General features: G+C 47.5%; 1 protein-coding gene across 1 annotated transcript in view; it reads left to right on the forward strand.

The window, feature by feature from the left end:
- Positions 1-25202, forward strand: part of DZIP1L (DAZ interacting zinc finger protein 1 like) — a 55270-nt gene extending 30068 nt beyond the window's left edge. Inside the window, exons 7-16 of the mRNA XM_025373940.1 lie at positions 1239-1301; positions 2540-2680; positions 5026-5056; positions 6157-6210; positions 9630-9763; positions 15366-15558; positions 18832-19048; positions 19497-19663; positions 22447-22586; positions 24218-25202. Coding sequence (XP_025229725.1) covers positions 1239-1301; positions 2540-2680; positions 5026-5056; positions 6157-6210; positions 9630-9763; positions 15366-15558; positions 18832-19048; positions 19497-19663; positions 22447-22586; positions 24218-24379 — 1302 coding nt within the window. The 3' untranslated portion in view covers positions 24380-25202. The remainder of the gene's footprint in view (positions 1-1238; positions 1302-2539; positions 2681-5025; positions 5057-6156; positions 6211-9629; positions 9764-15365; positions 15559-18831; positions 19049-19496; positions 19664-22446; positions 22587-24217) is intronic.
- Positions 25203-25510: the final 308 nt, after the last annotated feature.

Consider the following 25510-nt stretch of genomic DNA (forward strand, 5'->3'; position numbering starts at 1 on the left):
TTTAGACCTTCTGCCAGTACATGAAAGCATAGAATGAATAGGGTTCTCAGGTGAGGCTGGTGGTATGTGTGCAATGTCAGATTTGCCTAAGATCTTTTAAAAAATACATAAAACTCTGTCTCTTATTTGACACCTTTGCCCCATTCTAATTCTAACCTAGTTGGAAACAACTCTTAGAAAGTGTGACAGTCTCTTGGGTTTGAAGATATTTGGGATGCATCCAGTGTTGTGATGGTAGTTGTTTAGCAAACAGCTCTCTGGAACTAAAAAACTTTAATTTGTAGCATTTGCCAATTTCCATGGTGTAAATACTCCCACCATGGCCGATTTCCTGCTATCAATGTGAGGTCACTGAATGGAGCCAGGAAGACTTGTGCAGTCTGCTCTCACGGGCTGGTAGGAGGTGGCTGTGGCCACCCCTGGATGAATTTTACTGCAGTCTGGTTATAAAATGGTCTGTATCACTGATAATTCCATGGCAAAGAAGGGTAGTTGGTACAGGTGTTAAATCATGTTGTGTTTCTCTTTCTGCTGTCCGAGAATCTTGAGAAAAAATGTAAAGTCTAACTAACAATCAGCAGTAAGGTGTTTCTGCTGATTGATGTTTGACAGGTTTCACATTATAAAGAGGCCACTCTTTTCCCGAGAACTCTGTTCACATTCTTTGTCTACTTTTCTATTATTGACGTTTCCCCTATCAATTTATGAGTTTGTATAATGTATGGAAATTAACTCAGCCCTTTGTTGTTCTACTTGTGGTTATTTTCCCCAGTATTCTGTTGGTCCTTCAATTTTGTTTATTATGGTTTGGCCATACAACAATACATTCATGTTTATGTAGTCAAAATTATCCAATTACTCATATTTTCTTTATGGCCTTTCCCATTCTGAGATTTAAAGACAACATTCCTGTGTTTTCTTTTAGTACTTTTATGGCCTTATTCTTTGTGTTAAATCTTTGACCCACCTACAGTATATTTTGGTTTAAGATGTGTAATAAGGATCCAACCTCCTATTTTTTTTCTGGTAGCTAGCCATTTGTTCTAACACCATTAGTCAATAATCCATCTCCCTCTCCTCATACTGTTTCCATTTATTTCCATCTTTGTCTGGATTTTCTATTCTATTCCACTACTCTGTCTGCCTACCCATGAGCCAGTACTTTTAACTTCCTGTAGCTTTATAATATGTTTTAATACCCGCAAGGGTCCATTTGATAAGCTTTTAATCTTTTTCAGAAAATGGAGTGGAAAAGAAAAATGAAGGAACTGCATGAAGAGCACGTGGCTGAGAAGAAAGAGGTAGCTTTTGTTGGGTGATCTCGGGGAGCTTGGTTTCCCGTGACCTCCTCTCAGAATTCAGCATTCTCTGTGTCCCCTCACCCACCATCTCCCCTATCTCACCTGGAACTGGTTGGCAGATAATTTGCTGCAGATTTTGCTCCTCGCTACTGTCCCCTCAGTACACAGAAGGGGTGAACTGTCCAGCCAGCAGCTTCCCTGTCCAGGAACAGGGCCCTCCAGGCCTTCTCTGAATCAAACACAGCCTTTGTTCTGTGGTCTTCTTTGCAGTGACCCCTATAGGCCCTCCAGGGAGGGTTGTGCCATAAGCCTCAGATGAATCGCCTGGTCATTTCACATTTGGGCTCTTCTTTGAAATTCCCCCACCCTAGGAGAGAAGCAGGTGGCCGTGGGCCTCTGTGATAGTTCAGCGGCAGTCCGAAGGGAAGGACTTGGATACTGAGAACAGTGAACAGGGAGCGGTGGGCCTCAGGGCAGAGCAAACAGCTTCTGTAAAAGTGCCCTGAGCAGGAGGCAAGTTGAGGAGGAAGCTGGTTCATAAGAGCCCCAGGTTCTGCCCGCAGAAAGCTCAGAAGATGAAAAGGCTTAGATCAGTCTGGTCCATGGTAGACGCTCCTCACTGTGGTGTAGGGAAGCACGATCACTCACATGTGATGGTTTTATTTTATCTGAAGCATTTCCAAATGGGAAATATGTTCACATTTGTTCCAAAAACAGGAGAAATATATTAAGTTACACTGAGTAGAGTCTCACTCCCACCTGTTCCATCTACCCGTCCCCAACACCTACTGCTCAGGTGACTTTTATGGCTTTCTTTTGTATTCTTCTAAAGTTTCTTTATGCAAATATTAATAAATATTTTCACTTTATTTCCACTGTTACATCAGAAGTAGCATGTTAACTTGTTTTCTTCACTTCTTGTTTTCACCTAAAAACATCCATTTGATGATTTTCAAATGGTTTTAATTTATCTGACTGTTCCTCAGTGGGTGGCTACACCTGACAGACAGCCCTTTTTCTTCTAGTCTTAAACGCATGCCTTCCATTCTTTCTTCTTCTCAGGCACAGCACAAAAATGTCCCCAGACTTGAAGGTAGTCTTGTTAGAAAGCTTGTCCAGGTCTCAAAATCCTTTACCGTGCTTGCCCGGCACTTGCCTACAGGTGCTGGGCCTGCAGACACTGGGCACTCAGATGTCCCTGCAGACATTTGACTGACCAGCCATCTTGTGCCTGCCAGCTACAGGAGGAGAACCAGAGGCTCCAGGCCTCCCTGTCTCAGGATCAGAAGAAGGCAGCTGCCCAGTCCCAGCGCCAGATCAGCACCCTCCGTGCCCAGCTGCAGGAACAAGCTAGGATCATTGCCTCCCAGGAGGAGATGGTAGGTCTGTCCCCGCTTTCAGCCAGGCCTTGGTGTCCCTGGGCCTCTTTCCTGTGAGGATCTCCTTGGATTCTTCTGGGCTTATCAGTGCTAGTCTTACCACTCAGGCTCCTTAAGGAGAGAGAAAAGTCCTCTGGCATGAAGGGCACAAAATCATCAGGCTGTAGCTGCCTCCTTCCAGGCTGAAGATGTGCCGTCTCCTTAGGGGCTGCTGGCAGATGGGGCCACTCTAACAGCAGAGACCATGTAAAGTGCTCAGCACCTCACTGATACTTTGCTTACTACCTCATTTAAGCCTCACTACTGTCCTTCAAGGTAGGCATCCCCTTCTCCCCATCTTCATTTGACAGATGGTGAAATACACTGGAGAAGGGAAGTGCCTCGCTCAAGTCCTCATAGGGCACTCTGTAAGTGATGAGATTTAACCCTGGCCAGGCAGGAAGAATGCAAAGCTTGTGTTTTTTACACAGTGCTCTCAGGCAGAATTCCTTAACCAGTACCTTTTTCATAAAGGAACAGTCTCTGATGAGGTGAGAGAGAAAGCAGTGTGATGAAAAGGCATTCACTTAGCACCTTTCTCCTAAAGCTGGCCCCTGTGACTCTTTACCTATTGCTGACAATTCTCTGCCCAGTCCAGGCTGAGCTCTCCCTCCCGAGCCCCAGGTCTGTGGAAAATCTGTATCTTCCTCTGCTGCCACCCACCTCATGGACCAGGCTCCACACAACTTCCCTGGGCTGAGCACCCACTGTTACTGCCTAGTCCTGGCCTCTTGTTCCTGCACCCCTTGCTATTTGTGCTTTCCCACACACCCAGCCACATTTCACCCAGGTGACATAACTACCCCACTCTCTTGCTACTTTTCAGTTTCCCCCCCAAAACACTCAGCTCTGCACTGAACTCTAGTCTGGAGGTGTCCTAAGGAGGAAACCATGGCAGAGTTTCCACAATGTTCCCTGCTGGCTATAATGTCCTGTATGTTACTCAGAACTCTTGTTTGCAAATGATTCAGTTAGGAGCCTGTTGGCTAAAGATAACAGAATAGGCTAATAGGGGCTTATTTTTATTGTCACAGCAAGAGAGGTGACAGTTGCTGGGCTTGGTTAGCAGCAGAAGTATGCCATTGTGAATCCAGACTGTGTTTTTCTTTTTACCATCTTCAGTGTGATGATTTTGTTTCCCGCTTCACTTTCATAGTTGCAAGCAGACTACTGTAGCCCCAACCATACAACCATATTTGGCAGAAGAAGTTGATGACATAGTCCCTTCCCAAGACTTGTGCTTATCTGTGTTGCTGGTTAAAGCTGTGTCACATGGGAAACTACAGCTGCAAAGCAGGCTGGGAAAGTAAACAACTAGTTCTGCAGTTTGGAGTGAGGTAGGCAAAGGAGACAGCAGTGGGGAATGGACACTGGATGAGTCATACATCAGTATGTGCCACCGCAGGTGATAAAAAGCAACCCAAACTTAAGCAGAAAAGGGAGTTTGTCATAAGGGTAGATGGAGCATCTCACAGAGCTCACGGCAGGGAGCAGCTGAGTCTGGGAGTAAACTGAAACCAGAGACATGAATGTGGTCATCAGGTTTCCTCTTCTGTGTGTCTCTGTTACTTTCTCTGTAACTGCTTTATTTTTCCCTTTTACCCTGAAGATCAGCTTCTGCTTCTTATCTGTTTCATGTGGTAAAACAAACAAATATATAAACCAAGAAAACCACAAACAGTTGGTTGCCAACAGCTCTTGATTTCATTCATTGCCAGTCCAGAGCTCTCTGCCCAAACCTGACGTTGGGTCCGGCTGTGGTGTGAAGCCACACACCTGTGGCTGTCCTGCCTGCAGCCATGAAGGAGGAAGGAAGAGGAACTTCTTGGAGCAGGGGGGTTGAGCAGACCGTTCAGTGAATGTCTACATCTGGCCTCCTGTCCTGGATCATGTCTGACTCCTTCCTCCCAGGGAGTGCTCTGCTCAGATGCCCACATTGTGGGAGGGAGCCTCTCCCTTGCCCTGGCTGTTTCCCATGAATTATACCAATAGGAACAACTGTGTGCCTGTCCCACTCTGTTTCTATGGGGTTCCTGCCCTCGAGCCTTAATTCTTCTTTGAAGAGGGGACATTCTTGCCCCCCCACCTTGGAAAATGGAGCATGCTGCCATTCCCTTTCACACACGGACCCCAGAGATGTGTCAGGGGACTGGGGTGGTGCATCTGAGCTCCTTCCAGTTCCCAATGGGAGGCATGGAATCAGTAACCATCCCTTCCTCACTGTGCTAGGCCGACACACTGCTCGAAGCAGAGTTCTCACAACGTTCTCTGCTGGTTGTAACCCACTCTATTCCACCTCTTTGCAGATCCAGTCCTTGTCCCTCAGGAAGGTGGAAGGTAAGTCTACACAGGGCAGTATGTAGCAGTCTTGACTGTTGTGTCTGGCTTTTCTCCCTCCTTTTCCCTCCCCCCAATCAATTCACGGGTGGTGGATGGGTGACAGCCACCTGTGGACGTGTAGTGTCAGGCGTCTGGGACACACAGCCTGCAGCTGCGTTTGTGCTGAAGGCTTTCCATGCAGCTGGCAGAGCTGCTTGCCTGGTTTGCTCCTGTCTGTAGAGGGATGGAGGCAGTGGGGAGGAGGGTGGTTATGAGTAGAGTGGGGGTTCTTGGGAAGGCTTTTCTAATTCACCATGCCTGCAGCGAATGAGGAAAATTAGGATTCAGCGTTGCCAGCAACCTTTACCTTGTTCCCAATGTTCAGCAAGTTGACCCCAACCCCATGTGAATGTGTCCTGTTTGGCATATACAGTCTCCCCCTCTTGGGTACTCTGGTGTGGGGATGCGTGTATCTGTGTGTAATGGGGTGCAGGTGCTGGCATCTAAAGGTAGATGGCAACCCGCAGGGGACTACTCCTGTTTAGAGGACCTTGGACAGTCCCTTGTGAAGTTTGGCCCTTCATCCTCCACCCCCAGCTCCCCTGTCCTATGGCTTTAGCTACACTTCTGCCTTTTATTGCAAACTCACATTTCCTCCTATCTTGCCTTCCTCCCATCCCCTTCCCAGCCATGCAGCCAGTTCAGAGAGGCCTGACCCCTGTGGCCCTGAACTTCTTGAGGGATGGAGCCAGAACAGAGCCAGTAATAACAGCCATGTGCCACACCCTTCCCCAGCCACTTCAGATTCATCATCTCATTACATTGGCTCACTATTGAATGTGGTGTCGATATTATTCTCATTTTCTAGACTGGGAAACTGAGGCTTAGAGGGGTTCAAGGACTTGCCTCTTTCACAGATAGCAAGGGGCAGAGCTAGTGTGTGGACTCTGATTTTTCTGCCCCCAGTGTCTGCTGCATCCTGCCTTTCTACAGTCAAGATGAACTGACTGGAGGGTTTTCTCTCTCTGGCTTATACTCAGCTGGAGTCCTGTACTTTTCTCCTAGTCTGGGATAGGGTCCAGGGCACCGGCACCACTAACCATTCCTCCTCTCTTCAGGGACCCACGAGGTGCCAAAGGCTGCGGACGCAGAGGAGGACTCTCCAGAGGAAGGTGGGACCTTACTTTCTTTCCTGGGTGTCCAGTGCAGAAACAGATTTGTTGCCCTCCTTCTTGTTTAGTTTCTCTCTACTTAACTGTATCTGAACATCCAAAGCTGGAGTGGAGGGAACTAAGGACATGAAATAATATTTCTTAACACCTTCTGTGTGCCAGGTATGTGACACACAGGCACTAATGTACAATCTGCTGGTTTAGTGATGGGGAAGCCCAGGCCCAGAGAAGTCATTAGCTTGTCCAGAGTCACAAAGCTAGAAGGTAGCTGAGTGAGGTTTTGGAGGGACTTCTGATTCACAGCCTGCCCCACTGACTCTCACCTGTGACTATGCAGAGCAGTGGAAGATAACTCGCTGAGTTGTCTTAAAACGGCATTTGCTGTTTTGTTCTACGTTGTGAGTGTGCTGCAGACAGGTCCCACAGGGCCTAACTAATGCGTAGGAATCCACCTCGGCTCCCTTTTCAGAGCACTGGGTACCTGCTGTTTTTATTCACCCTATTTGGTGACTGACTCTGATTTGCAGACCTCTCAACCAGACGTAGCCAAGGGATGCCAAAGAAAAGTGAAAAAAAGAGAGATGCTCCCAGACTGCAAGGAGCTCTTAGGATAGTCAGGGAGAGGAAGCTCCCAGGACAGGTGAGTGAGTGCTGACTGGAAAAGCTGCTGACCAGGGCCCATTCGTTTGAGCAAGGCAGCAATGTGACAATTTCAAAGTTCCCCAACAGACACGCCCAGACAGGTTTTTATTGTGCCATCAAAGAGCTCATCACGGGGTACTTTATTTTTTAATGTAATGTTTTTCTTTATTTTTGAGATGGTAATCCTTGGGGAAAAGAAAAAAGGAATGGTATAAAAGGGTATGCAGTGAGAAGCAGGCCTCCCTTCTGCCCAGCTATCCAGTTTCCTCTCCAGAAGTTTCACTGTTAATGGTTTCTCGTGTATCGTCTGATGCTACATGGGAGTATGTGCAAATATAAGCACATGTGTGTACCCGTTCTCCTCCCTTTTCCCAAATGGGAACACACTGTACACATTGTTCTGCAGTCAGTTGTATTGTTAACAACTTACTTGAGAAATGGTTTCATATCCCTTTAAAGAGAACTGCTTCATTACTTTTTCAGGGCTTTGCAGTCTTCCCCTAGATGGACAAACTAAAATTTATTTAACCAGTTAGTCCTCTACTGCCTCCCCCTACCCTCCCAGTGCATTTAACCTTGGGATATAGTTGTAAAAATTAGAATTGCATATCACTTTTGAGGAAAGTATCTGTTGAGTGACACAAAATCCTCAGGTAGGATGAATCACATCTTCAAACAGTGGATGCAGGGTTCTAGAGAGGAGGAGGCTGAGATCGATGAGTCAGGGGGATCCCATGGCCGTGCTCGTGCTGTTACAGTGGAGGTTTTACTTGCTTAGCAGACTGTTTGTCTACCTCTTCCCATCCCAGACCAGCAGGCAACAGATCACTTGGGAATTTGTTAGAAATGCAGAGTTGTAATTCTCAGACCCCATCCCAGACAAACTGAAGCAGAAACTCTGGGGGCAGGACCCAGCAGTCTGTTTTCACACATTCTCCAGGGCATTCTGATTCTTGCTCAAGTTTGAGAACCATCATGAGACCAGTGGCTATCTACAACTGGCTAAACATTAAGAATCACCCAGGAAGCTTGAACTGTCTAGAGGACCACGCTACACCCCCACATTACCTAAAGCAGAACATGGAGTGGTTGGGCTCCAGGCATCAGTAGCATTTAAAGCTCCCCAGGTGATTCCAATGTGAAGACAAGGTTGAAGCTCATGTCCTGGTGCAAACTTGATTGAGCAGAACCACGCAGGGTCGGGGGTGAGTGGGTGGTAGGGGAGGGATTGTTATAACCCAGATTTCTGGGTTCCAGCTGTAGAATTTTTGATTCAGTAGGTCTGGAGTAGGAGCTGAGAATCTGCATCTCACAAGTTACAGGTAATGCTGATGCTTTGGCTCACAGTTAAGGACCATTGTCCTAGAATCATTGTTTCTCAGGCTTTGCTGTTTATTAGAATATCTAGAGAATTCAAAATATAAATATCAAATGTTGGGTCCACCTTGAGAAATTCTGATGGAATCAGCCTGGGGTGATTCCAACAGGCAGCCAGCGGTGAAATTTACCACCCTTGATTGTGAGTGAGGTCCTCGGGGGATGAGAGATGAGCTTCGCTGTCCTTAGCATCCAGCCTTAGCCGGATTACACTCATGCTACTTGTTTAGTTAATGTCTACTGAGTGAGTCAAAGGGCTTGGTCCCGCTCTTACCACAGAGGCCCCCACGTGGAACCTGAAGAACACTGTAGGATGCCTTTCCTGACTCACCTTGGACTGCTCCTTTGTAGCACTTACCACATTTAATTGTAATTGCTTATTTTGCTAGCCTCAGATCAGTATTTCTTAAAGTATGGTCTGTGGCTTACCTCCATAAGAATCATCTCAATATGTTAAAATGCAGATTCTAGGGCCCTCCCCCAGGCTTATGGAATCAGACTCAGTGGAGGGTGAGGTGAGGGACTATTATTTTACTTTAATTTTTTTGAGATGGAGTCTTGCTTTGTCACCCAGGCTGGAGTACAGTGGCGTGATCTCGGCTCACTGCAAGCTCCGCCTCCCGGGTTCACGCCATTCTCCTGCCTCAGCCTCCCGAGTAGCTGGGACTACAGGCGCCCACCACCACGCCTGGCTTATTTTTTGTATTTTTTAGTAGATACGGGGTTTCACTGTGTTAGCCAGGATGGTCTTGATCTCCTGACCTCATGATCCGCCCGCCTCGGCCTCCCAAAGTGCTGGGATTACAGGTGTGAGCCACCGCACCCGGCCGGGACTATTAATTTTTAACCCATGCCCAGGTGATTCTGACATATGCTAAAGTTAGAGGGAGAATCCCCGGCCTAGAGAGTAAACTTGAGGGAGCAGCGATCTGTCTATCTTGTCCACCAGTTTATCACCTGGACCAGAATTGAGCCTGGCATGGAAATGAGATGAGGGTATCAGGTGGGGCTAGGATTAGGCTGGAACCCACAGCAGTGGGGCCTGGAATCTGAGATCAGAAGGGAGCCCAGAGAACAAGCTGCTTTAAGGGCTCAAGTGCAAGCTCCAAGTTCTGAGTTAACCTGTGGTAGGACTGACTGAGCCCAGGTCTTGGAGATCCAGACTGGCGGGGGATGAGAAATGTAAAGATGTGTGGAGAGTCCAAGGCAGCGGTACCCAGGAGCAGAAACATCCCAGCTTCTGACCCAAGGATGGACACTCAGGAGGGGTCAGTGGCCCTGGACTCACAGGCTAGAGACCAGGATCCCTGGCAGTGTGAGGGCTTGGCAGGTGCAGTGGGGCTTTAGGAACAGAGAACTCAGGTGCCCAGGCTGATCTGGGTGATTGTCTCATGCTACAGAGATGGACGATTCCCAGGATGAACAGCAGAAGGTGCTGGCAGCTCTGAGGCATAACCTCACCTTGCTGAAGCACTTCAGACCAATCCTGGAGGACACTCTGGAAGAGAAGCTCGAAAGCATGGGGATAAGGAAGGTGAGTTTCAGGGCCACCATTTTAAGGGCTGATACCTACGATTTAGACACTAAGCACTCTCAAACAGACAAATGATCGATTGTTCTTTGCATTGTGAGCTCATTCATCTCACTTGTGGCAGCCCGGGCTCCTTTGGCATCTGCACGCCTTTCTCACTTCACAGTGGCAGTGTGGTATCTTTCCTGTGTTTCTCCAGCAGCTTCTCAAGACTGGCCCTATTTGGCTGGTGATGCTACCCTGAGTCCTGACTGCTCAGTGTTCTCCACTCATTGGTTACTTCCCTCTGTGTCTCTAATTTTTTTGCTAGAGGGAATTTAATTGGCTCAATCTGGCCTATGGACAGGTCCCCCCCTTGGGTAAGTATCCATCTGCAAGCCCATTATCTGTGGTATACGTGGCTGTGTCCACTCAGCAGGTGGCTGTGTGTGGGCATCATTGAAAGCTATGTCTGGCACCAATTATTTGTGGGTTTTTTTTTGAGAAATAACAACATATTTTCCTATAGTTTTTTAGCAGTTACATATATGTATGTATATTTTATTTTGAGATAAAATATCTGAAATTTAATTTTTTTTATTTCAATGGGTTTTGGGGGTACAGGTGTTGTTTGGTTACATGAATAAGTTCTTAGGTGGTGATTTCTGAGATTTTGTGCACCCATCACCTGAACAGCATACACTGTACCCAGTGTGTAGTCTTTTATCCCTTGCCACCCCCGTGCTCTTTCCCCCAAATTCCAATGTACCATTCTTATGCCTTTGCGTCCTTATAGCTTAGCTCCCACATATGAGTGAGAACACATGATGTTTGGTTTTCCATTCCTGAGTTACTTCACTTAGAGTAATAGTCTCCAATTCCATCCAGGTTGCGGCAAATGCAATTATTTCGTTCCTTTTTAGGGCTGAGTAGTATTCCATGGTATGTATATATATCACAGTTTCTTTATCCACTCGTTGCTTGTATATTTAGGCTGCTTCCACATTTTTGCAGTTGCAAATTGTGCTGCCATAAACATGCATGTGCAAGTATCTTTTTCATGTAATGACTTCTTTTCCTCTGGGTAGATACACAGTAGTGGGATTGCTGGATCAAATGGTAGATCTACTTTTAGTTCTTTAAAGAATTTCCACACTGTTTTCCATAGTGGTTGTACTAGTTTACATTCCCACCAACAGTGTAAAAGTGTTCCCTTTTCACCACATCCATGTCAACATCTACTAATTTTTGATATTTTGATTATGGCCATTCTTGTAGGAGTGAGGTGGTATCACATTGTGGTTTTGATTTGCATTTTCCTGGTAATTAGTGATGCTGACTCTCCCCACTCTGGGAAGCTCCCTCCTCATTTAAGGACAGTCTGCAGTCCTTAGGACCTCCAGTGCTGCTACCCAAGGCTTCTGGGCCCGTTCCTCAGCCACTCGTCCTGATCCATTGTCTCCTTGGGTGTGGATTATTCTTGTTTCTCCAGTTCTGTGAGGTGTGACCTTAGATTATGTATTTGTACTCTTTCAGACTTTTTTTTCTTGAGACGGAATCTCGCTCTGTCACCAGGCTGGAGAGCAGTGGCATAATCTCGGCTCACTGCAACCTCTTACTCCCTGGTTCAAGGGATTTTCCTGCCTTAGCCTCCTGAGTAGCTGGGATTACGGGCATGCGCCACCACGCCCAGCTAAATTTTTTTGTCTTTTTAGTAGAGACGGGGTTTCTCCATATTGGCCAGGATGGTCTCGAACTCCTGATCCACCCACCTCGGTGTCCCAAAGTGCTGGGATTACAGGCGTGAGCCACCGTGCCTGACCACAGACTTTTTAGTGTAAGCATTTAATGCTATGAACTTTCCTCTTAGCACTGCTCTTGCTGTATCCCAGAGGTTTTGATAGGTTGTGTCACTGTTATTGTTCAGTCAGATAACTTTTAATTTTCCATCTTGATTTCATTGTTGACCCAACGATTATTCAGGAACCAGTTATTTAATTTCCATGTATTTGCATGGTTTTGAGGGTTTCTTTTGGAGTTGATTTCCAATTTTATTCCACTGTGATCTGAAGGAGTACTTGATATAGTTTCAATTTTCTTAAATTTACTGAGACTTGTTTTGTGGCCTATCATTTGGTCTGTCTTGGAGAATGTTCCATGTGCTGATGAATAGAATGTATATTCTGTTCATGTTGGGTAGAATGTTCTATAATATCTGTTAAGTCTATTTGTTGTAGGTTATAGTTTAAATCCATTGTTTCTTTATTGACTTTCTGTCTTGATGACCTGTCTAGTGCTGTCAGTGCAGTCTTAAAATCCCCCGCTATCATTGTGTTGCTGTCAATCTCATTTCTTAGGTCTTGTAGTAATTGTATTGTAAATTTGGAAGCTCCAGTGTTAGGTGCATATATATTTAGAATTATGATATTTTCCTGTTGGACTAGTCCTTTTATTATTATGTAACGTCCCTGTTTGTCTTTTTTAACTGCTGTTGCTTTAAAGTTTGTTTTGTCTGCTATAAGAATAGCTACTCCTGCTCGCTTTCGGTATCCATTTGCATGGAATGTTTTTTTCCCGCCCCTTTACCTTAAGCTTATGTGAGTCCCAATGTGAGTTTAGGTGAGTCTTCTGAAGACAGCAGAAACTTGGTTGGTGAATTCGTATCCATTCTGCCATTCTGTATCTTTTAAGTGGAGTATTTAGGCCATTTACATTCAATGCTAGTATTGAGATGTGAGGTACTGTTCTATTCACTGTGCTATTTGTTGCCTGAATACCTTGCCTTTTTTTTTTTTTTTTTCATGTGTTATTGTTGTATAGGTCCTGTGAGATTTATGCTTTAAGGAGATTCTCTTTTGGTAGATTTCAAGGACTTGTTTCAAGATTTAGGGCTCCTTTTAGCAGTTGTTGTAGTGCTGGCTTGTTAGTGGCAGATTCTCTCAGCATTTGTTTGTCTGGAAAACACTGTGTCTTTCTTTCATTTATGAAGCTTAGTTTCACTGGATACAAAATTCGTGGCTGATAATTGTTTTGTTTAAGGAGGCTAAAGAATAGGACCCAATCCCTTCTAGCTTGTAGGGTTTCTGCTGAGAAATCTGCTGTTAGTCTGATAGGTTTTCCTTTATAGGTTACCTGGTGCTTTTGCCTCACAGCTCTTAGGATTCTTTCCTTCATCTTGACTTTAGATAACCTGTTGACTGTGTGCTTAGGTGATGATCTTTTTGTGATGAATTTCTCAAGTGTTCTTTGAGCTTCTTGTATTTGGATGCCTAGGTCTCTAGTAAGGCTGGAAAAGTTTTCCTCGATTATTCCCTCAAAGATGATTTCAATTTTCAAGCTTTTAGATTTCTCTTCTTCCTTGGGAATAACAGTTATTCTTAGTTTTGGATGTTTAACACAGTCACAAACTTCTTGGAGACTTTGTTCATTTATTTAAAATTCTTTTTCGTCTTTGATGGATTGTGTTAATTCGAAAGCCTTGTCTTTGAGCTCTGAAGTTCTTTCTTCTCCTTGTTTGATTCTATTGCTGAGACTTTTCAGTGTATTTTGCATTTCTCTAAGTGTTTTTGATTTCCAGAAGTTGTGATAGCTTTTTATGTATGCTATCTATTTCACTAAAAAATTTTCCTTTCATATCTTGTATCATATTTTTGATTTCTTTAAGGTGGGCTTCACCTTTCTTTGGTGCCTGCTTGATTAGCTTAATAATTGACCTTCTGAATTCTTTTTCTGGCAATTCAGAGATTCGTCTTGGTTTGGATGCATTGCTAGTGAGCTGGTATGATTTTTGGGGGAGTTAAAGAACCTCGTGTTGTCATGTTACCAGAATTGTTTTTCTGGTTCCTTCTCATTTGGGTAGACTCTGTTAGAGGGAAGATCTGGGATTCAAGGGCTGCTGTTCAGATTCTTTTGTCCCATGGGTGCTCCCTTGATGTGGTGTTCTCCCCCTTCCCCTAGGAATGGGGCTTCCTGAGAGCTGAACTCTAGCGATTGTTTTTGATCTTCTGGGTCTAGCCACCCAGTAGAGTTACAGGCTGGTACTGGGGAGTGTCTGCAAAGAGTCCTGTGATGTGATCCATTTTCAGGTCTTGCAGCTGTGGATACTATTTCAGCGCCTGCTCCGGTGGAGGTAGTAGGGGAGTGAAGTGGACTCTTGAGGGTCTTTGTGTTTTTCTTTTTTTGTTTAGTGCACTGGTTTTGTGTTAGTTGGCCTCCAGCTAGGAGGTGGTGCTTTCAAGCTATGGCCCTATAGGGAGGAAGCATACTTGCCTACTTGCTCTAGGGACACGTAGTTAAGTATTCAGGTTTCTCAGGTGGTGGGCATGGCCATATAGCTCCTAAGAGATTATGACCTTTGTCTTCAGCTACCAGGGCGGGTAGAGGAAGACCACCAGGTGGGGCCAGGAATAGACATGTCTGAGCTCAGCCTCTCCTTGGGTGAGGCTTGCTGCAGCTTCTGTGGGGGATGAGGGTGTGGTTCCCAGTCCAGTGGAGTTATATTCCCAGGGGGATTATGGCTGCCTCTGCTGAGTCATACAGGTCGCCAGGGAAGTGGGGGAAAGCTGGCAGTCACAGGCCTCAGCCCGCTTCCACGCAGCCTGCAGTCCTAAAGTCCGGTCTCACTCACACTGTGCCCCACCAACAGGACCGAGTCTATTTCCAGGCAGCCGGTGACCAGGGCTGGGAACTTGCCCCAGATCATGAGCCTCCCCATTGAGAAAGCAAGCAGACTCACAGGTCTTCGGCATCTCAGGAAGTCTGCAGCAGTGATCCAGTTCCTTTAAAGGGTCTATGGATTCTCTCTCCAACTAGTATTTGAATGCCATTGTGCTTAACCAGAACATGTATGTTATTGTTAGAAGCACCAATGAAATCTATTATTAAATAAAAACACACCTGTTATTAAATTAGCCAAGCACTACACTATTGGAAATACTATTTGTGTACAGTAAGTTAGAAAAAAATCAAATAGACAACTAGGGTTATTTTAGGAAGAATGCTCACTGCTTTGATCGTTTTCAACTACTGACTACTCTAACTTTGGCCCTATATTTAGACTTGATTAAGACGTTCCTTTCTAACCTTGCATGAATCCTCATCTTGGATTCGGATGCCTCCCTAGACCCTCCCATGGGCTCTGGGTGGATGTCAAAAGCTCGAGCAACTTCCAGTAGGTCTTGAAAGGGACCTGAATTGTGTTTACAGCAGTTTAGTTTTTTGAACATTGTTAGCCATGGACAATGTGTTTGGCATAATAATGGTAATTGGGGGTACAAAAATGAGCAAGCTATGGTCTCTTATCCTAGGATTCAGTCAGATGTAGAAAAGCATGTTCCAATGAAGTCCCTTATGCTATGATGTGGTTAGAATTGTGATGCAGTCCTTTGCATTATCCTGCTGTGCACATTTTGATGGTGCTCTCAAACCCCAAACCACTGCACTTTCAGCAGCTTTGAAGCTGCTGCTTACCCTTCTCTGATCCTCATTTCATGCCCCCCACTCCTGCAAGAAAAGCACCAGGCACTGATCACAGACTCCCAGGCCAGCAGCAGCAGGTGTGAGAGGCTTAGGGGAAGGAGAAGAAGGGTAGCCTCTGTCTGTAAAGGTGAACTCCTGTCTCCTCTAGGGTGCAAAGGGAATCTCGATTCAGACTCTCAGACACCTGGAATCCCTGCTGAGAGTCCAGCGGGAGCAGAAGGCCCGGAAGTTTTCTGAATTTCGGAGTCTGAGGGGAAAGCTTGTCAAGGAAGTCACCAGCAGAGTGAAGCAGAGACAGGAGAATGGCGCTGTGGTGTCCCAGCCAGATGGGCAGCCTTCAGGTACACTGGGGAGAGGGCTCGCTCAGGGCTGTGACCTGGAAGGGTCCCATTCTTGCCAAGACTTGTTTGCACATGAGGCGGGTATAGTCTTTGTCCCCCATTAGGGGCACTTCTCTGAAGGGCTGAGCTGGTAGGGTTCTCACAGGTGACTGAGTCCAGAAGTTCTCTGTTGAGAAAATAGGATCTGGGGTGGGAGTGGGGGCATTTGTCCAGGGTCACTCAGGGAAGTTGGAGGAGAGCCGGAGCTGGAGCCTGTTGTCAGCCTGAACTGTCCCTGTGCAGACATGCTGCCTCCCATAGCACCTTCTTTCTGCACTGCTTGGCTTGCTGCGACCACAGTTGAGTGTCTCTTCAACAGAGAGCAGCCTATTCAGTTTCTGGCTCTACACACCAGGTGTGCCAGCCTGGGGAGGCAGGCAGAGGCCTGGGAACGTTGGAGCTGCAGGTGGAGGCAAATATCAATCAAATGTAAACTTCCACAGAGCTCAGACAGCCGCTGCTCTGGCAATGGGAGGGCATGAGAGGCTGGGCCAGTTCTGCACACGGATGAATTCTCAGAGCTCAGAGTTGGTTCTTTGGGCCAGGTCATAGCTGCTACTTTGCCATTTGTCCATGCTCTGGGGGTCATGACAAAAGAAGGCCCTGTGGTTCTGGTGGAACACTAAATTCTGTGGACCAGGACCCTTGAGTCTGTTCTTATGGAGCAAGGGTATTTGTGTTCCCAGGTTTGAGAGCCCCCTGTTTCTAGAAGGTTCCCAGAGGCCCTGGGCTGCTGTGATTGGAGGCTCTGGGGAGGGCTTCAGTGGATCTGGTCCGCTTATGCAGGGTGCTGTCCTGCTCCTTTTACTTTGTCTTCTCAGTCAGGGACACGCGTGGCCAGAAGGAGGCTAGTTCTGTATCTCCTGTGTCCAGGAAGAACCAACCTGAGCTCTTCATGCAAAAAAAATTTTGCAGAGTATGGCCCAGGTATCTCTGATATGAGAGATGATTTTAGTTGCTACATCTACCAATCATTTTATAACTTATTTTTATTTTTCCTCATGTAAATTAGGAGAAAATAACACTAACATAGCGATCCTGTGAGCTCATGGAAATTATTACTTGGACAAGTACAAAGCAGGTATTTTGTGTTTAAAAGCATTGTCATTTTGGCATGAAAATATGGTAAAAAATGAGTTGACCTGGGAAACTATAATATTTAGTTTAAACTTCTGGTCTTAAAATCTCTAAGGAAAGGATGGTTTTTAGTCTTGCACAGAAAACTCAGACAGAAGGATATTTGTCCTGGTTGCCAATCTGCTTTTCATGCTTCAATTTAAATGTACATCCTTTTGCTCATTCAGTCAAATGGTCATTCATTCATTTGCCCACTCTTTCATTTAGTTCAGTACTTGCTGAAGTTGACTCTGTGCCAGGGCCTGCCACCTCACCTGGGAAACCAGCCAGGACCAGGTGACATGATGGAGCCAAGCACAGGGGTGGTGGGAGCTCAGAGGAGGGAGGGGACAGGGACTTGGGGAGGATTAATGGAAAAACCCTCGGAATGCTGGCTTCCAGGAGACAGCAAAGGTATCTTGCTCCTTCTAGGTACTACGCCCCACCCACTCCCACACACCTTTGTTCCTGTAGTAAAAAAGCCAGGAGGGAGAGCCCCCTTCACTGCCTTTCCCTTTCCCTGGCCCTGAGAGTCTGCTTTCTCTGGAGATGTTACTGAGGTGTGAGATGAGCACTGTGTTTTTGTGGCATTTTGTAGACCTTTCCTTCGCACCTTTATTCTTTTCCTGGGTCCTGCAAGTGCTGTCTTAATGCTCACCTCTCATTTCTGCTCAGACCCTGCCTCTTCTCTTGTCTGGGGCAAGGTTGTGGGAGGTAGCAGTGAGGGCCCAAGATTGAGGCAGACAGACAGCCTGGGTTTGTATTCACCACTTTCTTCCGTGGAGCTGAGGGCAAGCCTCTGTAGGGAAAAGGATAGCCTCTGAAGATGCTCGGGGGCCACGTGGTTGTAGGTAAAGTGCTTTTCTTGGTATCTGGTGCACAGTCATGGGAAACTATTGTTATTTTCCCCCAGCAAGCTTGTCTTTGTCTTCCCCTTCTCTTCAGTTCACTCTTTCCTGAAAGCTCCACTTCTGAGTAGACACATTGACTGAGAGCAGTGCACAGCTGGCCCTTGAACAACGCAGGGGCCAGGGGTGCCACCCCCCTATGCAGTTGAAAATTTGCGTGTAACTTTTGACTGCCCCAAAACTTAACTACTCATAGCCTGCTGTTGACCAGAAGTCTTACCGACAACATAGACTGTTAACACATATTTTGCATGTTATATGAATTATATGCTGTATTATTATAATAAAGTAAGCTCGAGAAAAGAACATGTTATTAAGAAAATCACAACGAAGAGCAAATATGTTTACTATTCGTTAAGGGGAAGTGGATCATCATAAAGGACTTCATCCTTGTCATCTTCGTATTGAGTAGGCTAAGGAGGAGGAGGAAGAGGAGGGGTTGCTCTTGCTGTCTCATGTGGCAGAGTCAGTAGAAAATCCATGTACAAGCGAACCCGTGGCTGTTCAAACCCACGTTGTTCAAAGGTCAACTGTATTTCAAACATTTTTTGATCTTGAATTACTGTAAGAAACTCATTTTACATTGTGACTCAATCTACACATGTGTCTGACTCCCTGTGATGCACTCTATCTCTTCTCTTTCCATAAAAACTTGCTGATCTCAGACCTCTCTTCTCAGCTATAGGTCTTGATGCGATTTGGAAAACAGAGGGGCTGTGTCCAATTGCCTGCCTTAGTAGTGCCTTGCCCCAGGTTGCATTTGGGAGGAGGTTTGAGTGGATCTTGATGGTTCATGCAGTCCTGCGGCGACCTCTGGTGGCAGCATGGTCTTCCTGCAGGGCTGCCTGCACTGCCGCAGCTGTAGTGTGGGTTGGGGAGAGGGTAGCGGTCTTGGTGAAGTCCATCTAGGACTGCTGAGTTCTTCTTCAGGCCCGCGGACTCCTGCTGGTCTATAATGACAGCATGACTCTGGAGCACCCAGCTGCTCTCCTGGTCTCTGAGGAAACTGTGGAACTATGGTCCCAGCCTTGAATCTGGCCAGCAGCAGAACACCTGATTTGGCAGCAATTGTGAAATCTGCTGTGGTTATTACAGCACAGAGAGGGAGTGATTGTCCGTTTCCAGGGTGTTGGAGCCGCTTTCTCCCTCCTCTTAGGCTTGAGACCCAGCATGGGTGTCCTCCAAAAGTCATTCCTTTCTGTGTTTCCAGTCAAAAGCCAGCAGAGCACACTGGTCACCAGAGAGGCCCAGCCAAAGACCAGGACCCTGCAGGGGGCCTTGCCATCCACGCCGGCAGAGCCGCCCCCACCAACTCGTCAGAGCCATGGCAGCCATGGCTCTGGCCTGACCCAGGTGTCCACCCCGGCTCCACGCCCCAGAGTGCATGGACCCTCCAGCACCCCTCCTTCCTCAGGGCCTGGGATGAGGTGAGCCCCAGACTCTGCCCTCTCACCCCACCTGCAGTGGCGGCTCCTGGCTTCAGGCAGCCCTGTTCTGGGCTCCCTCCGGGCTTCTGCAGATAGGTGGGGGGCAGATACATGTGAACAGAAGGTGCCTCAGGTGGGGTCCAGTCTGGGTTCTGGACTTGAGAACCTGTGCTCCCAACCAAGACAAACCCACCCTCCCCTTACCCATCTCCTCCCCCAAGCCCGTTGCCACTCTGGAGGGGCGGATCCTCAGACAGGCAGGGCTCTACTAAGGGGGAAGCTGGTGTGGCTGCTGCACTCCTCGGGTCTCCTAGCTATCTTCTGGGCCTGAGGGAGGGAGCAGGGCTGCCCTGAGCAAACCAAGCCAGCTTGCAGCATGGTGAAGTTTGGCTTTCAAAGTTTTCTTTCTGGCCCATGCATCCCTCATTTCTTCTCCTCCTCATGGCAGCACGCCCCCGTTCAGTTCTGAAGAGGACTCAGAGGGAGACCGTGTGCAGCGTGTGTCTCTACAGCCTCCGAAAGTTCCCTCCAGGATGGTGCCTCGGCCCGAGGATGACTGGGACTGGTCTGACACAGAGACCTCAGAGAATGCCCAGCCCCCTGGCCAGGGCTCAGGTGAGCTGGCACCTTCGGGTGAGTGGGCTGGGACCACGGGTGAAACCCTTCTCCAGCCCAGATTTCTCGAGGCTCCAGAAACACCCTTCAGCTTCCTTTAGGCTTTCTGATTTGACATCTCTTTCTCTATTTGGCTTGGAGGGGATGGTCCTCCTTCACCTCAAAAATTTTTTTTTTTCTGGGATAGCAGAGATATCAGGAGAAAGCTAGAGTTTGAGCAAGGTTTATTTTACCCCTTGTTTTGTCATTAAATTATTGACTGTGGGAGGTCAAAGGCAGCCACTCATCTCTTTTCTCCTCCATGTTCTTTCCAGTAGAGAATAAACACAGTGGCCAGCCACGGGTGATCAAAGCCTCGCTCTAATAGTGGTGACAGGGCCCAGGAATGCCTGAGGCATTGGCTTTCTGTTAGGGCTGGATTAGAGGAACAACCAGCACTTGAGGCCAAAGTGGGGGCCCCTCCAGTCTCCCCGAATCCAGATCCTGATCTTACTTGTGCGCAGGGCTGGGTTTGCAAAGCAGACCCTGAATGTGTAAGACCTTAAACAGGCAGCTGTAGGGTGCACTCCAGCCCGGCTCCAAACCCAGCCACATGGGCGGGGAGGCTCCGAGAGAAAGAGCTGGCACTGTTTTCTGGATCAGCGGCCCTCCTTCAGGTGCGCCGTGGCCCAGGGTGTGTTGCAGGCCCACCCCTCTGCTTGGCTGCTTCTGTGAGGAGAGGGTAGGATGTGGGGAAGAAACTGGGAGGGTGTTTCTCCTATCCTTGTCCATCCCGGTGAGGAGAGCAGAAGTTCCCTCCTTCTGTGCAAGCTCGAGGCGTGAGAGAGAAGGCTCTCCCCTCTGTGTTGGTGTTTCTGGGTGCTCACCGAGTGCTCAGCTCTGTGGATCTCTTCGCACGAGTCTCCTCGTTTACTCCTCACAGCACTGATGAGGGAAGGCTGAGTCACACACGTCGTGACAGAAGTTGAAACTAAGCCTCATAGACATTATGACTGGCCCAAGACCGCAGAATGATGTCATGGCAAGTTGGGATTCTGTATGATGTTTTTGAAGTTAATGTGTTAGAGTCACGTTTATTTATTTAATTGTAAACTAATTTTTTTTCCCCAGAAAGAGCTGCCTTTAGCTGTGTTCTAAATGTTAAGAATATCCCCATAGTCTTTTATGCTGTTTGAGTTCGTTAGCACCGATCAAGAGTTGATGGTCCTAGAGTTAAATACCACAGTGGTCAAAGTAGCCTCCAGGGCAAACCTCAGTTACAACTTGAAGGGAAAACAGTTTGCTACCATGAACATTCTGACAAATATAGTTTTCTATAACACATAGACTGTAATAAGCATAACTTTTTGCAACAACTCAATTGTGAAAAATGTGGCTTCCCAGCAAAGCTTGAGACAGAGGAGGCAGCCACAGACAGTCAGTCAACCTTTATAGCAGGCTGCCTTTGGGCCACGCAGCCTGTTTCATCATATGGGGAAGCTCTTTGCCCTTTTCAGCCAAGAGACTTAGAAATTCAACGTGTTGATGGAAAGGGTATTGTAGAGACCTGAGCTAACTGTCATGGTAACTGGAATGAAAATATTCATTCAATGTATTATTTTCTGTTTAACAGGTTGCAATGACTAGTTGAGCATCCTTCTTTTCAAAACAACTGTCTACTCCCATTCTTTCAAGATTTTCCTATCAAACTGCCAACTGAGGCCTGCAGCTTCTGGCTTCAGTTGTATTTTCTAGCCAAGACTGAGTTAAAGAATAAAGAATGTGGCATTTAGAGTTTTGTCTTGCCAAGGTCAGTAAGTAGAAACTCTGGGATGTCAGGCTAGGCTTGTGGTCTGCAAAGTTCTTGCTCCTAATAGACTCTGCAGCACTTGGCCATGTTTACAGCATAAGCCAAGCCTGCCAGTCCATCAGAATTCGCCAGAAACAGATCTCTGGAGAAGTATTGATGCCCTGCCAGGTGAGGGCAATAGGGTGGCAAGGTCTTGGGACTGGGAGTTAGGAATCTTCAGAGAAAGTCCTGGCTCTGCCACTTGCTACCTGCTTGTCCTTGTGCAGGTGGTTTCTGCTCCTTTGTTGTAAAATGAGGTATTTGGACAAGGTGATTAATGAGAGGGTGAGGAAACAGTGCCTGCTACATCATAGGCCCTTAACAAACATTTCTTGAATGAATCAGTGAGCCAAGGGCTGTTGTAGCTCCAAAAGTCAGCTCAGACCTTGATTTCGTTTGAATCGTAGAAGACTGTAGTTAGCTTCCTGCTTCTTGGTCATTCCTGAGGTTCATACATCACCTTGGTGTGCCAGGCACCAGGGATCTATTGATGATCTCTGTCACTGCTTAGCTCCTGCTTCCTGCATGGACTTTGCAGAAAGTCATTCTTGCCTGCAGTCCTCATGTACTAATCTTTATGATATTTCTTCTTGTCTCTGTGTGAAGATGTTGAGGAACTAAGTGCACGCTAGTGATACAGCTCATTTCCCACACTGAGCAGAGGTCCTGCCTCAGCCTCTCATTAGAGGGAAGCACAGCTTCCTAAGTCTCTGTCACTAGCCATGTCATTAAGTTTGCACAGTCACATTTTCCGAATATGCCAAGCCTCTGTTCACTCGGCACCCATTGGCCTGGCCTTCTCTGTCTCCTTTTTTGTGGTTGCCCAGCCTTCTTCCTCCTGACCCTTCTGCTCATTCCCTCTATCCACACTGGAGCCTAGACACATGACCCATAAAACTGAAATGCTCATTTTCTAGGCTTCTGCCACTGACACAGCCGCTTTTTCCCCTTCCAGGAACACTGGTGCAGTCGATGGTCAAAAACCTGGAGAAGCAGCTAGAAGCTCCGGCAAAGAAGCCTGCTGGAGGGGTCAGTCTGTTTCTTATGCCCAATGCTGGGCCGCAGAGGGCTGCCACACCAGGAAGGAAGCCTCAGGTAGGATGTAGGATGCTTAGAGTTCACCCTGCAATTCCCTACAGAACCAGCTCTGAGTTTGGGGGGCCTGGGGTGAAGGTTGGGGAGGGTCCAGCAAGTATCATCCTTTGCCCTAGTGGGACGTCGCAGGTGATCTCCCTCTGCCCTGTGCACATGGAGAGATGGCCAGTTTGGAATACTTGTGTCCAAGTTAACATTAAAAAGCCTTTTGGTTCATTATACAAGCAATGCTCAGTAAGTTTGGATTCTTCCATCTCCTGCCACTCAGAGAGCCTCGGAGCCGACTCTGTGCCTGGCTTCCTGCAGCAACTGCTCTTCCAGTCCGGTCTCATCCTACAGTGGGCTCCTCCCCAGTGCCTCTGCCACGGACCCTAAGACAATATGTGTGTGGAGCGGACTCCCCCAAGGGTGGTACTGGAGTGGCCTCGCATAGCACATCAGAGTCAGTAACAGCACAAGACGGGAGTATTTAGATACCTCTGTTTTAGAAACCTGAGCCTTGCCTCAGACTGTAGCCACCATGAGATTTTCAGACTTAGAGCTCAGACGTTGAGCTTTCCTGGCATCACCAGACCTTCCTCACTGCCCCTGTCTCCTCCGTCAGGGAACAACTTGCACACTGCTGTTATTTTTCAAGCAGAAAACTTCAGAGCTCCCTTTACTTCGCACTCCTTTCTCACCTTTCTCCATCAAAAAGGTGCATCCTGGAGTAATCAGTGCTATTGCTCTAAAATTTGGTAGTGGTGGGCAACCATTCTTGAGTTTTTGATAGCACTCCCCGCTCTTTACCACGGTGTGTTTGGTTTATCACACGGCTCATGTACGTTTGTGAGTAATGCATCCAAATGACTGAGAAGAAAAAACTTGTTCCTTTTTCCAAATTGTGAAAGAGCACCAACAGCCCCAAACAGATTGAGGCGCTGCTCAGAGCATGCTTGCTGCCCTGCACCCTGCTTGCGTTCTGATTGGTCGCCTTACATTCCTGGAGAAAATGCACAGGATGGCTTGTATCAAAGCCCAGGTGGCCAGCAGGGGCAATGAGGACTCCAGAGGGGAAGGCCTGGGCTGCTACGCAGGTGGCTGTGGTCAGGGGTGGCCTGGTCCCTTGGCCGACTCTGAGCTGTCCTGCTGGCTGCAGTGCAGACCCTTCCAGGCTGAAGGACTCCCAAGCTCCTCTCATGCTCCTTCAGTCAGGATGTTTACCAGGCCTGAGGGAACCCGTCTGAGAGGAGGCGGGTCATTAGCCCACAGTGCATTCAGCTCGAGAACTTGGAACGGTGGAGTTTCTGGGCTTCTGGCTCTGTCAAAGAGGGAGTTAAAAATCTGCACAAAGCTGAAGTGAAAACGAGAGCAACCTGCTCTGCACATAGGCCTTTCCAAGGCGCTGCCTGGGTTTGGTTAGTAGAATTTCAGGGGTATTTGAAATCACCGTGATCCCAGGTCACTAAAGCAGGTTCTCAAAGGCAGGAAGACTTGAGAAGGCAGGAGGAGTAGCGTCTCCCTTTGGCTTCCTTCCCAGTGTGCATTTGTCCCCATTTCCGTTCTGCATTCCCATCCTGCAATGTGCTTAGCTCTCAGCCACCCTCCTCCCTTATCAAAATGTATTTTCTTCTCCCCTTCACCCCCTGCAGCTTTCTGAAGATGAGAGTGACTTGGAAATCTCCTCCTTGGAAGATCTTCCTCTGGACCTGGACCAGAGAGAGAAACCCAAGCCCTTGTCTCGCTCAAAGCTTCCAGAGAAGTTTGGCACTGGTCCACAGAGCTCCAGCCAGCCCAGGGTCCCTGCCTGGTGATTCACCCCAGAGGCTAGCTGGCCAGAGTTTGCCTGGCTGGGGCCAGCTCAGGTCCACTCCAACAGAAGAGGCTGCTGGGCCTCTTGTCTTCACAAACAACCAAGAGATCATCCTCTTGGAGAGAAGCAGTGCAGGGAACGGATATGATCTCATCCCTCCTGACCTGTGAGGGGCCCTGCTATAGAGCGCCACAGGTGCCTGATTAGGAGCCCCTGGTCCCAAGGCTTGAGAAAGGGTTAAAACAGAACCTCCAGGTAGTTTTCTTCCTCTACCTCCGTGTCCCCCTGAGACTGAAAAGAGTCACTAGCCCTCTTTTCCCAAGCCTTTTATAAAACTGTAGGAACACTGTGGAGATGGCTCCTATCTGGAGTCCTTTTGGGGACATATGCCTCAGTCAGTCATTCTGTGATTGATCCACAATTATTTACTGAGTGCTTGCCTACTCTGCGTCAGGCTCTCTAGCCTCTCACTACTGAGTTAGGGTGCAGGCAGAGGCTGGGGCAGAATGTCTGCAGCCAGTGCCAGCACAGGGTAGTAATCTAGTGGCAGAGAACAGGGTGTTACGGGGAGCATATGAAAGGCCATCCAGCCCAGCCTGGGTGACCCTGGAGAGTTTCCTAGGGTTGTGTTATGTGGCAGGCCTACTCATGGATGGGAAGAGAGGAGGGCCACTTGGCTGGACCTTGTATCCCCAAGGGACCACACGTGTATTTTTTGATATTATTTCCAAAATCAGGTTTTATACATAGCCGTTGTATATTTGTAGTGTGAAAAACGTTAATATATTATATGCAAACGTTTAAATATAGTATGATGTTTTTAACTCTGGTATGTATTTCATTATTTTTGGAGCTTTCAAGGGGTTGGGAGGGAAGGAAGCAACTGCATCTTAATTGTTTCAGTTTAGGTCTTTTGGGACACGGTTGCCAAGATGGAGTCATTGAGGAGCCGCACTTGGGAAAGAAAAGGAGGTGGAGGCAGGATCCGGTGGGGAAAGGCTGCAGAGTGCAATGTACACCTGACCACTGTGAACAGAAAGAGAGAAGGAAGCTAGTGGAGCCAGGAGAACTCAGGGCATCGAGTGGGGTTGACAAGGTCTCCACTGACCCAGTGGGGAGCTCCTGAGCAAGA

This window comes from Theropithecus gelada, chromosome 2, assembly GCF_003255815.1.
Source record: "Theropithecus gelada isolate Dixy chromosome 2, Tgel_1.0, whole genome shotgun sequence".
In the NCBI taxonomy this organism is placed as follows: domain Eukaryota; kingdom Metazoa; phylum Chordata; class Mammalia; order Primates; family Cercopithecidae; genus Theropithecus; species Theropithecus gelada.